The sequence below is a fragment of the Oryza sativa genome, chromosome 4 (genome assembly GCF_034140825.1).
Source record: "Oryza sativa Japonica Group chromosome 4, ASM3414082v1".
NCBI classification, from domain to species: domain Eukaryota; kingdom Viridiplantae; phylum Streptophyta; class Magnoliopsida; order Poales; family Poaceae; genus Oryza; species Oryza sativa.
In genome coordinates, this window is record NC_089038.1 from 18,187,152 (window position 1) to 18,200,670 (window position 13,519).

Sequence of the window (13,519 nt, forward strand, 5' to 3'; positions counted from 1 at the left end):
CGTGTGTGCAGATGGGGTATATAATTAATGTATGCGCCTTTGTCCGCTGGCGACGTGGGCAGATGGGGTATATAATTAACGTGAGAACTCGTAGAAAGTGCTCAACTAGTACAGGTATACGCACTGTGAATGGCCTTACCGTTGCGCCATGCACGCGAGGCTGACGTGGCCACGAGCGTCCGACGTGGCAACTTTCCACGCTGTACAACGGCCAAGGGCCCACCTGTCAGGGTGAGCTGCGACATCGAGCTGGGAGCCTGGGAGGGAGTTGAGCTGTTGATCGGTGGTTGAGTGGAGTCCAGCTAGCGCACCGAGAAATCTCATTTGGGGAAAGTTTCCGAAATCCCCGATTCTTCTCCTTGTAGGAAAAGGCATTGACTTGCCCCTTCCTCCTTCGATCCGCGGTCTAGCCAGCTGGTTGCTGATTCGCTGCTTGTTCGGATTGATTCGATTCGTCGTCCATGGATCGTCGTGACGATTCTTGCTGCCCCGGCGGCGGCGGCGGCGTCTCATCTCTGATCGGAGAATTTGGTAGGCATCTCGATCCGATGATGGGTAGGTATGCTTCCAGCTTTGTTTGATCGAGGATTAAATCGATTCGATGGTTGCAGTTGGGGACGTGGTGATGTGGCGGCGGGGCGACGTGAGCGCCTGCCTGCTGGCGGCGACCGTCTCCGGCTGGCTGCTCTTCGGCTCCGGCGGCTACACCTTCCTCTCCCTCGCCTCCAACGTCCTCCTCCTCCTCCTCACCGTCCTCTTCCTCTGGGCCAAGGCCGCCCGCCTCCTCAACAGGTGAGATTGGGATCTCAGCTCCTCAATCCTAGCCATCTCATTACATCAACATAGTACTCTTAGCCTTCGATTTCGCACAGGAATGGAATTTCTGTTGGACTCTACTTTCCATTTTGGGATACAGATTTCAGTTGATAGTTAACCAATGGAAGGAACAATCCAGGCACTTAATTCTTATCATCATCACAGCTTTCACTGTTGTTTTGACATTCCTCCATCAATTTAATCATTATTACTTCAGTTAGAGGATTAGGTGGATGCTTTGAACTTTGACCAAATTTATGCTAATTGACAATCTAACAACCAGCCAGGTGATACTGATGTCAGATTAGGTACGTGCTGTAAACTATTTTAACTGAAATGCTAAGGGTAGACAATGATAAGCTTTGTCTTGCAAACAGCTTACTGTTTTTTACTTCAATCAGATGAGTGAATTGCTCATCGCTGTGGACATTTGGCAAATATTTTAAACGATGCTGGTTGTGTTGTGCAAACAAATGAGGTTGCAGGCCAGAGCCACCTATTCCAGAGATGCGCATTTCGCAGCAGGTTGTGAATGAAGTGGCAGCCCTGCTGCATTCTGGCATGAACACGGTCTTCTCTGTCTTCCATGACATCGCACTCGGGAAAGACTCGGTGCTATTTTATCAAGTCTTCCTTAGCCTGTGGATCATTTCTATCATTGGCAGCCTGACTGATTTCACCACTTTATGTTACACAAGTAAGCAGCTCCCATCATTTTATTACCGGTATAATTTTCCAACATTTAGTTCCACTTGTACAATGGTTTGGCATTGGAATGATTGATCGTAAGCACGCCCTGTTTCTTTGCCTCATGCTGACAGGTATTGTTGCTGTTCTGACCATCCCTGCATTGTACCAGAAGTATGAGGAATGCATTGACAGATACATGAGGTTTGCGTATTTGAACCTGCAGATGTACGAGATGGTGTACGAGAGATTCTCTGCCAAGTGCTTCCACAGGGCTAGGGATTTGGTTATTGAGGTTCTGAAAGAGCCATGACCTGATCAATATTGTGTTTGCTTGTACAAGATGGTGGAATTGGGTTTTTAACTGGATGATGATTGATTTGTTGTTTCCTGTATAGAGAGAGGGATAGGTTGATTGATTTTTTCCCCCATGGAGTGCTGGTTTTGTTTGTTTGATTTCAATCATATGCAGATAGTTGGGGCCTTGATGGTCAGAGATGCAGTTCTTGTTGAGATGCCTGTAATGGTTGCGTTTGTAAATTGTGTCCAAAGGGACAAAACAGTGTGCAGATTTTGGTTTCTTTTGGCCTTCGATCACTAGTTTTCAGGGTTTTTTCTTTATGTCCACTGCGAAATGGAGTGACAATATTGTGTAAGAACACAATAGCATTCAGATTTCTGAGAACCTCGTTTGGCTATAACTACTCGAGAAGTCTGGGAGTTTACTACTACACCATGTGTAGTACTAATTCCTCCGTTTCACAATGGAAGTCATTCTAACATTTTCCACATTAATATTGATGCAAATGAATCTAGATAGATATATATGTCTAGATTCATTAACATTAATACGAATGCAGGAAATACTAGAATGACTTACATTGTGAAACGGAGGGAGTATCATATGTTTACACCTAAATTTGGCACCTAGGATTAAAATAGGAAATATTGCCAAAATTTGGAAGTCTACCGGTTTCCTCTGGGGTAGGCCTTGTGTTGGGCGGTCAGACCGCCGGTTGAGGGCCGGTCAGACCGGCGGTGTGACCGGCCGCACACCGGCTGGTCCGAGTCCGACCCTGTTTCGTCGGGTCTCGAGGTTTCCTTGCTCGGGAAGGCATGTTTTGGGTTTCCTTTGGTTTCTACCCCGAGTTGGACGTGGAGGAGGGCCTGTAGAGGGCAAGACCAACCCCTGTATAAGGGACAAGGCCGGTTCATTGTAAAATCAATCTACTATCAATCAATCGAATCGTTCTTTTCATATTGCTTTTAGTTTTCTCTTAGTTTGTCCATCTTTGTCGGTTTGCGCTGTAAACCGTCCGCCGCTGCTGCGAGAGTGCGACATCTCTTTGTAGGTTTGTCCTGAAAACCTTCCGTTTGCCCACGAGACGGGTAGTTATCTAGAAATCGGCTCCGCTAGCCGGTTTAGTTATCAAAACCCATCTAGGTTTAGCTTTTTGCTAGATCGAGGTGGTTGGCGACTCTAGGATCACCACAAGACTTAAGATGCTACGATCGTGCTTGTCAACTTGTCAAAAAATTACCAACACCATGTATGGTATACCACTACTGCACCATCTACAACGCCACACACGAGTTTAAGCGGTCCTATGGATTCATCAGGCACCGGCCATTACTCTTCCATTAATTCCGTATAAAAAATTAGGTGATCATGCTTAACCATAATATCATGTTTAAGAATTAGCTCCAACCACTAATAAAAAAGGATTTTTCCGTGCGGTCAAAAAGGGTTTTTTCCATGTGGAGGTCCCATGTCTGTGAAAATATATATTTCGCATGTGGACGGCCCAATCGCAAGGGATAATCGGATTTTCGCGTGCGGTCGGGTAATGTCGCCTGCATAGAAAAATAAAATTCCAAAAAATAAAATAAAAATTCAAAAAATGGAAACCGGAGAATCCGTTGGCGGCGGCGCGCGTGCGCGCGAAGCCGGCGGCACCGCTCCCGGCTGCCATCGCCTCCTCGTCGTCGGCGGCGAGGGCAGCGTGGATCCAGCCAGCGCACGTATGCGTGGGGCCATCAGCGCCGCTACCGGCCGCCTCCTCATTGTCATCGCCGCCGGAGCTTCGCGAGGGAGCCACCGCCTTCGCCGTCGACCACGCCGCCCGCCACCGTCAGGAGGCTTGCCGAGGCGGATCCGCCCGTCACCGAGCCGATCGGTGCCACCAGCCGCGCCCACCGCCAAGCCGCTCGATGCCGCCGTCCGCGCCCACCGCCGTCTGTGCCCTCCGCTGGCCGCACTCGCCGCACACACTAGACCGCGAGAGGAGAATAAGAGAGGAGACAGATTAAGAGAGTGAGGGAGAGGTGAGAGAGTGAGAGGAGTGAGAGGATAAGGATGAAAAATTTTAAAGTGTTGAGGAGCGAAAAGAAGGGAATGATAGACTAGTAGGCGGGCCTTTAAGAGAGCCTCTTAAGGGTCCTCATGCGAAAATAGGCTTATTTTTGCGTGCGAACCGTTAAGAGGCACGTCTGCGAAAATCGATTTTCACGTGCAGGCCTCTTAAAGGTCTACACGTGAAAATGGGATGCCGATTTTTACAGACACACGCGGAAACGCTCTTTCTACGATCTAAAGAGCTCCTTTTGCAGGAAAATTGTTTTTTACTAGTAGTGAACAAAGAGAACTCTTAATTGATTGACATGTACTTATAGGACGGGTAAATGAGGTGGTACAGGGTGGGTTGACTGATAGAACGCGGGAAGCATACTTCTTCTTTAGAAACTTGTGAAATACCAAGTCATAGGATGTGTGTGACCGCCTTATTGATAGGTATCGGAGAAAATTCTGTCATTCCATTCCAAATGGGCCTAACTGTGTTAGAGTTGAAGTTCGAAAAAAAAAGAAAAAGAAGAAGTATCGGAGAGTCTTTTGACAACGGGAAGACGGCAGCATTCACTGCTTTGGGCCACGGGGAGCATCTTTTTCACCAGCCCATCAGATACGTCGGTCATTGCTTGTAGACTGTGTATATATGGAATAAGTCCACTTTAAGTCCCTAAAATGCGTCTTCAATTTGATTCATACCCTCTGCCGTAATACTAGAGTATGAAACGCTATACTATTAAAACCGATTTAGTTGACTCCTTTAAATGTTTTCGTTGATGAGGCACGTTGACATAATCTAACTTGGTTAATTAGCATGTGAGGTCCACCTGTCGTGACTCTTCTCTTTCTTCTCCTCCCTTTCTCTCCCTCCCTTCTTCCTCGTATCTCTCTCCTCCTCTTCCCCCTGGCCAGTTGACCCTCCCTGGAGGAAAGAGACTAGTCCCTCCTCTCCATAGCGACGGAGGAGGCGAAATGGCGAGGAGAAGCGGCGGTGGCGGCGAGCACTCCCCTCCAATTGGGATGGTGCCCATCCGACCGGGTCTTCTTTGACGGTGGAAGTGGACAGAGATCAGGGAGTTATCAAGCGCGGCAGGGGAGGTCGTCCACCGAGTCCACGTGCAGGGTGAACATGTAGTCTAGGCGACAGTCGCAGGCGGGATCTATGATGGCCTCGGCCTAGTTGGCGCCAAGAGGAGATAGGGGTGATGGGGGCCAGCTTAGGGACGGCGTGTCAACACCTCCTTGAGCGCCTTTCTCCCCGATGACGGAGCTCTTCTCCCACTCACGCACGGTCGCCCCAAGCACCTCCTCCTTGGCTCCTCACTCCTTATCCTCCTCGATGGAGATGGATGTGGAGCTCGAGCTCGTTGCAAGGTGGGGAGTAACTCGCTGCCACCCAGCTCCCTCGAGGTCCTCCTCCGCCCTGTAGCCACTAGCTGTCGTGAAGCCTGAAAACAAAGGAAGGGGGAGAGGGGAAGAGAAGGAAGGAGATTGGAAAGGAATCACACGTGGGCCTCACTCTACTGTTAATATCATGATGACTAGGCCTCCACATGGTTGTCACGTTAGCAAAAACCACAATCAAAACAGTTGAGGAGGTTGTTTTCGACGGTATTGAGTGTTGGAGGAGTCGATATATTCAGTTTTACAATTGAGAGATATAAATTAGATTTGAGCTATATTTTGATGGAGTCAAATTGGACCTTTTCCTATATGCATAGCCCACAGGGCCGCTTTGTGAATTGCGAGTGGGCCGCGAAAGGCCAGTTCTGGGAGGCAGTTACCGCGGGCAGTGATGTCTTCGGATCGCGTCGCGTCGTCGCTGTTGTCGCACCGTGCGCTCGGTGATGTCGCTTCAACTCGATCTGCAGCGACTATTCCAGCATCGGCGCGATCCGCGGCCAACCCTGACAACCTTCACGAGTCAAGTCGTCACCAGGGACTTTTCTTCTCGACATCCAAACAGAGGCGGGGCACCTCCAAGTCTGTCGTCCAAGCCAAACACATCGAAAGCCAATCACGTCGATGGAAGAAAGGGATGAAACCAGGAGAAGAGATTCTACACCAATCTATAGCATAGGGACCCTTTTACTGATCTAGAAGATACTACTATAAAGTTCTATAGTCATACATAAACTTTAATTTTCAACTATCTTTTTGTGTTATGTTACAATATCACCACTGGACAGTTAAAATATAAAAAGTTACCGACCGCCCGAGGATTATTCCCATGGAAAGAATGTTATATTGCTTCTGACCATTTTCATTGTTTATATCAGAAAAACGAGCTATGAGAGTATCATGCAACCACCTCCACTTGTTAGTCGTAAAGGTGAGAAAGCCCATTCAAATTGACAGAGTAGTGTGTTAACTGGTGATGACCTCTTTTCTAGCCTCAAAAATAAGAGAAAAATATTTATTTATCCATTAATTGATACATTCATTTTTCCACGTGAAATCGGCCCTCCCTCTTATACCATTCATTATCGAATTTTATCATTTGTTTTGCTCTTCTCATTAGTCCTTCGCTAACATACATCTAGTCGATAGGTGAAATGGTAATTTTGCTCTTGTGTATTGAAAATGTTAGTATATTTTTATATAAATTTGGTCAAATTTGAAGAAGTTTGACTAGGTAAAAAGTCAAACGACTTATTATAATATGAAGAGGATGGAGTACTTACCAACTGTTTAGTTCTCCGTAGTAAAGGGGGAGACTTCTAATTTGTACTTATGTTCATACGGTTTGGAAGCAAAGACTGAAAGATAAAAAAATTAAATAAATCAACTGTAAAATTGATCTTTAATTTTACTATAAAACTGATCTTTGCAGGGTCGACCAAAAACTACAATAGTCCTGGTTCTATAAAAATCGGGACAAAAAATCATTTTTAGTCCCGGTTAAAAAAATCTTGATCTTTAGTCCTGGTTGGTGTGCGGTTGGTAATTAACACCAACTGGAACTAAAGAAGATTTTTAGTCCCGGTTCATTCTCTGCCAAGGGCTTGTCAGGGGACCGAGGATTTTTAGTCCCGGTTGGTGGCACAAACTAGGACTAAAGATCACCACTTTAGTACCGGTTGGTAATACCAACCGGGAGTAAAGATTATTTCGATCTTTAGTCCTGTATGGTATTACCAACCGGGACTAAAATTCCGTATGCAGGATATAATCCCTATGACTTATCCTCCCAACTCCTCATCTTCTTCTATCTCTTATCCTTATCCTTATCCTTATCCTCTCCTTCTCCTCACCTCCCTCTATGTGTTATCCTTATCCTTCCCTTCTCTACAACTTCTACTTCTCTCTCCGGCAGCAGATCGAGGAGCGGCCGGCGGAGAGGCCTCGCGGAGGGGCGGCGGCCGGCCCGGAGGCGCTGGCGCGGAGGCGGCCGGCGCGGCAGGCGGCGGTTGCGCCTCTGTCGGAGGGGAGCCGGCCGGCGCGGATCGAGGATGTATTTGATTTTTTTTCTGTTTTTTAAGAATTTGTGATTGGATCCGAGATGTATTTGTGTGATGTGAATATGTGATGTATTTGTGATGATTTTTTGTAGAACTTGTTATGTAATTTTTTTACACTTTGTGATGTATTTGGTGATGATTGATTTGAGGATTTGGTGATATCTTTTGTGCTGTGATCTGTGTTGATTGATTTGGGGTTGATTTGTGGATGGAGTGAAATCATTATTCGATGTTAAAAACAATAAAAAAAGGAAAAAAGAAACCTGCCGCCTGGCTACATCTTTAGTCCCAGTTGGTAAGGATTCATTTTAACTCCCGGTTATTTTAACCGGCATCTTTAGTCCCGGATTGGGCATCCTGGTTTGAAACTCAGGAGTAAAAAGAGTTACAAACCGGAAGAGCCTTTCCCCGGTAGTGGAAGTTCTAAAATTAAAAGTATGGTACAGCTTACAAATTAACAAGCAACCATGGCAATTAATTTCATGCAATATACTAAATTTAAATAATTTTCCATAACACTTCTTTGCTAAAATAACATGTAGGTTTACGAAAATTGCTAACCACGCACAGGAAAAGTTAAGGGCAAAACTATCATGCCACTAGGTTTAGAAAACTATCATTTTACTAGGTTGATATATAAAACTAACCGAAATGTCAAATAAAGGATAAAAGCTGGGAATGAGGAGCATTAGATCAGGGAGAACCAATTTTACGTGAGCAAATGAGGGAATCAATCACTTTCGAGAGCAAATTGAGAGTTTTCTTTAAAAATAATTAAGTAGATTATTGAAGTAGTATGGTTCCAACTGATATATAATTGTTTCACCTATACAACTCCCACAACTAGTTATTTTCTTAGGATTCGCTAATCAGTCTCACAATACAATTATGCTTCACGGGTTTACATGTACGTTCTTGTACTCTTATTCCTCACAATGCATAGGCATGGTCATACACAACTGACCAGCTCCTCCACTCTGGATGAAAACTCAATCTCTCACACACCTACAAACGACAACATAAGAAATGATGTCTATCAATCATCTCGCAAACTCTATGCTCGGCACAGCTTTCTTCGAGAGGCCATAAACCCCATTTGTTTTGCTCCCACCGTACCATGTAGACATCGATGTTCTCCCTATCCCCGTAAAGCTTAGGTCCTCAAGCACCAATGGCGGTTGTGGGTACTGCTGCACTTCATCTGCTAATGCTAGCCGTCAGAGCTCTGTGGCCACTAGCATCATTGTGGACCTGGTTGTACCTGGAACAACCAAGCATTGATTAGCTAGAACCGCGGCTTGTTGGATCACTCGCATGCTAGCTTCATCAACTATGTCGCTATCAAGGAGCTCGACAAGTGTGCCATTTGCCATAGCTTCCTGAAACATTGATGTTAAGCTCTTCCTTTCTTTTGAAAATGGCCTCCTACTAGTGAGAAGCTCGAGAAGAATGACTCCAAAGCTATATACATCGTTGCTGGCTGTGAGCTGGTACTCGAGTAGATAGTCCGGATCAATATAGCCTGGTGTACCTTTTGGCACAACTTGGGTTTTCTCATCGATTGTTGAACAACCAAAGTCGGACACCTTCGCAACCAATCCCTCTGCGAGAAGAATGTTGGCTGGCTTCACATCGCCGTGGAGTATTGGACGTGGCAGCGAGTAGAGATGTGCAAATGCATCTGCGGATTCTGCAGCGATCCTTAGACGTGTTCCTAGTGTGACATGAAACCTCTTGCTCCTCTGGAGATCCAACAGCTCTTGTAGTGTTTTGTTTTGCACAAACTCATAGACAAGCATAGGTGCCTCAAACTGAAGGCAACAACCCAACAGCCTGACGATGTTGGTATGGTTGACGCGACAAAGGATGACCAATTCCTGCACAAAGTCCATTTTTTTGCTCTCATTAATCTCCTTGCACCTCTTTATTGCCATGGTAGTGCCATCTATCACTGCTCTGTAAACAGTTCCCTGTCCTCCTTCCCCAATAATGTGTGCCTTGTTGAAGTTATTTGTTGCAATCTTGATCCGCTCTCTCTCATAGAGGGTGAACCCCGCATTGCCCTCTACCTTCATCATTTCTAGAAGGAGCTGACCTCCGTGTTGTTGAAAAAACTCATCAGCCTGTCTTAATAGAGCTTGTTTTTTTATTCTCTGTTTGTACTTGATCACCCCCCATCCAAGGAAACCAAAGAGGCCAACCAATGCACCCGCAACAACTCCTGAACGAACAAATTGGAAGTTGTAATCAATTTATGGTCTAAGCAAGTATGTTAACATCAGTATTGTTTTACGTTTATGTAAGCCATAACCAAATCAAGTAGATCAAGAGTTTTGTTTACATTTCCACACGAAACACATCAGAAGTCAAACAAAAACTAGTTATATTGCAATGGAATTCAAGACGTTGGAAGCCTCAACTATATTGAAAGTATATGTACGTGATGAGATAGAGTTGGTATAGGTGCGTACCAATTGCTATTCGTACTCCGGATGTTAAGATGATTTTTTGGCATGCTCCTTCAACAAAGGCATTTCCTCGGGTACCCTTAGGGCATGTACAGTCGAAATGCCCTGGTATATTTTTGCAGTTTCCATAACAAGGGTATTTCTTCGGTTCTTTGCATTCATCAATATCTACACAAATAATTACATATAGGGAAATTATTGCATGAATAGAAGAAATTTATAATGAAAAAAGTTAGCAATTTAGCATTTTTTTTGGCATATGAATTGAACTCCGAAGAAAAGAAGACACAAATATATATTAAATAAACAATACAGAATGATAGGTAGATATATAGTAAGCTCTTGGGTGCTATCGCTTCCTCGCCGATTAAAGTTACACGAGGATGCATTTACAACATTATGGAGATGTATTTACTAGTAATGACGTCTTTGTAATCCTGGCAAGTATTTACAACTTTTTGACGATGTATTAGTACTTTGCAGGAACATATTTAATTACAATCATGTGAAAAAGCGCTACTTGCATGATGGCAGTGGCCGAGCTAGGTTTGGAGGAGAGGGGGGCTCAGCCTTCTTCTTCCTCCTCCAGCCCCCTCCCCCCCCTTCTTCTTCCTCTCCCTCTTTTCCCCCTTCTCCTCTCTCACAACTTCTAGGAGTCCAGCGGGGTAGTGGGGGCTCGAGCCCCCCCCCCTCCCACCCCCACGTTGGCTCCGCCACTGCATGATGGTTTCTGGGTATAGCACTTCCCAAATAACCCATCTGTCCTAAAATATAAACAAAATTCGTTCCAAAATATCAAGGATTTTCGTGTTGATCTCAGTGTTCAAACTATACCACGGACTCAACAATATCATCGCGTTCTATATAAACCTTGTGATAATAATCAAATTCAATATGTACGGCTTTATGAGAGAAGAAAGAACTAGCCTATACGGTAAGTGCATATATGAAACTGTAGGAAATATCACGAATTAGAACCACGCTAAAACGATGGGATGGGACTAGAATCTAGAGGAAACATATTCACCTAGGCAGCCGTTTGGGAGGTAAGTAGGGGAATTTTTTTCGTTTTTAGATTTTTTTTTAATATTTACATAAATAATCTATTGGCGAGAAAATTTGCAAAAATAGACCCTGCCGCCCCAATGGTGGGCAGCAAGCTGACGTGGCAAACGGGGGAGGAACGGGCTGTGACGGAGGGTGGGTATTTTGCATGAAAACCCTTGCCGCCCTTTGGTGGGGCGGCAAGGGGTCCGAATGCAAAAGAGCCGCAGGGGGCCAGCCATTTTGCAGGCGGCCCCTTGCCGCCCACTGGCCGGGCGGCAGGCCTCGCTACCTATAAAAGGCCTGCCGCCCAGCCCCAGCCCTCATTTCTCACCTCTCAACTCCAGTGAAAAAAAAGAAGAGAGGGTAGGAGAAGAGAAGAAGGGGCGAAGCCCTGCCGGATTCAGACGCCGATTTCAGGTAATATTCGCAGATCCTATATGTGACTATTGAGTTAAATAGTGTGTATTTTTAAAAAATTTGTTTGAATAAATGCATTATATTTTTATGGTTTTAGTTGTACTAATTTAGAAGTGCGTATTGTAGATATCGGTAACAACGTAGATCTGCTAGTTTGTGTAACGCCCCGATTTTCGTTCGGGTTTAAAAATCATTAAATAATGCATTTTCTAGAAATTAAATAAAAGTTAAATTAATTTAATCAAGTGAAATAATGGGAGAATTAAAATTTTCCCTTAAAAATCATTGGCCGGGAATATTTTGCAATATTCTTTGTGCCCTAAAATACTCTCCGGAATTTTCCGTGAATTTTCGGAGCTCAAGAAATAATTTTAATAACACAAAGATCATTGCATCAATTAAAATAAAAAGAAAACAAATAAAATTTCCCCCTTCCTCTCTTTGGGCCATTTTCGGCCCAAGTCTTCTTTCCTCTCCCGCGGCCCGCGCGCCTTCTCCCTCTCTCGGGCCGGCTCCCCTCTCACTTGGCCCGCTCGCAAAAGTCTGTTTTGCGTCCCTCCTTCTCTCCCTTCGCCGACAGCAGCTCCTCCTCCTACCTCTCGCCGGCCGACCCCAACCGCCATAGCCGTCCACGTCGCCGCAAAATCCGGCGCCCTCCCGCACCCGAGCTCGCATCCAACGACGTGGGCACGATCCCCTCCACGCCCTCCACCATTTCCCCCACTCTCCCCGCGAAAATCGGCGCCGGTTAACCCCTCCACCACCCCACGTCGGCGCCCCACTTCGCCGGCCGATTCCGCCACGTCCGGCCTCGATCCCGCCTTCCCGAGCCCATAAAAAGCATCCCCGTGCTCCCCTCGTCCGTTTCCCCATTTTTCCCGAGCCCGGCATACTCTCCCTCGCTCTCCCCACGCCGCACCCACGCGCTGCCACACTCCGGCGAGCTCCGGTCGCCGTTTCCCGCCGCCACAGCCGTCGCCGCGCCGAGCCACCGCCACCGCCAGCTTCGCCACCGCAAGGGGAAGTCCGGCCGCCTCTTATTTCCCCCTCTCCACCCCTCGAGCACCACTCCCACCGCACACCCGAGGCCGCCGCCCCTTTCACCGCCTCCAGCCGCGTCGCGCCGCCGCTTCGGTCGACGTCGACTCGCGCCGTTGCCTCCCTCAGCTCCGCAAGGACGAGGAGGACCTCGGCCGCCGCCCCTCTTCGCCGGAAATCCGCCGGAGCTCCTCCTTCCTCGGTCGCCGGTGAGCTCTACCTCTTGTCATCGCCATCGGTCTTCGTTTCCAGTCACCCCGCATCGGTCCTCCCCTCCCTAACTCCCTCTTCTCCTCCTGAAGGTCAAGGGCGACCCTGTCCGCCCTCCATCCTCGCAAGCCGCCATTGGGCAATCGTCGTCGCCGTCCTCTTCCTCCACGTCGGCCGCCGCTTCCGGTGAGGATCTCTCCTCCCTTCCTTTTTTCCCGTCCCCTTTCTTGCCGACCGCCGCCTCTTGGGGTGCGTCGCCGTCCCCGTGCGCGCCGCTGTCCTCCGGCCGCCCGCCGCCGTTCCACGTCGCCGGCTGCTGCAGCCGGTTGCCGCCTCCCCCTTGCCGCCTCCCCCTTGCCGCCACCGCGTCATGTCTCGGCCGAGCCGGCTTCATGCCGTGCCCGTGCCCCAGCCACGCTGCCTCGTGGCCGTCCAATCGGCTTTGGGCCGATCCGGGCCGTCGGTTCCCGTGGACCGGCGGTGGACCGCCTCGGTGGTCCCGGTCCACGGTGGACCGGCGCCCTTGTGCCGCTGACCGGTGGGGCCCGCTTGCCGGCGCCGCCCCTCCCCTTTGTTGACGTCAGCACTTGTCATTTCCTTTGAGAAAATAAATAATAATTGCGCAATAATTCGTGAATAATTATAGAAATTCATTTAAATGGCTCAAAACTTCTAAAATTCATATCTAATTCATTCGAACTCCGAATTGAGCCATTCAACTTGCAAAATTCATCTAAAATTGAGCTCTACATGTTTGTTTAGTTTTTATGTACTGTTTCCTTAGTTTTTATTAGAGTTTTTCCTCGTTTTGCGTGCCAGCGTGTAGTTTCCGTCGTTTCGGAGGTCCGCGGTCGCGAGGAAAAGAGTTCGGAAGATCAAAGTGAAGAAGCAAGGCAAGTCGCACATTCCCCCTTGAGCATGTTGATCCTAATTTATAAATGTTTTACCGTTTGCAAATAAATATGCATGTTTTGCTAATTACATGGGATCAGGGTTTACCTATCTGCTCGCTTGTGCCATGTTTACTT

The 13,519-nt window shown here is 47.1% G+C and overlaps 1 protein-coding gene across 1 annotated transcript; it reads left to right on the forward strand.

The window, feature by feature from the left end:
* The first annotated feature begins 348 nt into the window (after window positions 1-348).
* On the forward strand, window positions 349-2,095 carry LOC4335583 (reticulon-like protein B12). Its single transcript, XM_015778562.3, has 4 exons — window positions 349-531; window positions 612-792; window positions 1,302-1,513; window positions 1,638-2,095. The coding sequence occupies exons 1-4, from the start codon at window positions 462-464 to the stop codon at window positions 1,814-1,816; spliced, it is 642 nt and encodes a 213-aa protein (XP_015634048.1). The 5' UTR covers window positions 349-461; the 3' UTR covers window positions 1,817-2,095.
* Window positions 2,096-13,519: the final 11,424 nt, after the last annotated feature.

Coding starts and splice junctions, on each gene's coding strand:
- LOC4335583 (XM_015778562.3), top strand. CDS start 462: ATGGATCGTCGTGACGATTCTTGCTGCCCCGGCGGCGGCGGCGGCGTC. Junction 793..1,301: donor GCCGCCCGCCTCCTCAACAG/GTGAGATTGGGA, acceptor ATGAGGTTGCAG/GCCAGAGCCACCTATTCCAG. Junction 1,514..1,637: donor CACCACTTTATGTTACACAA/GTAAGCAGCTCC, acceptor TCATGCTGACAG/GTATTGTTGCTGTTCTGACC.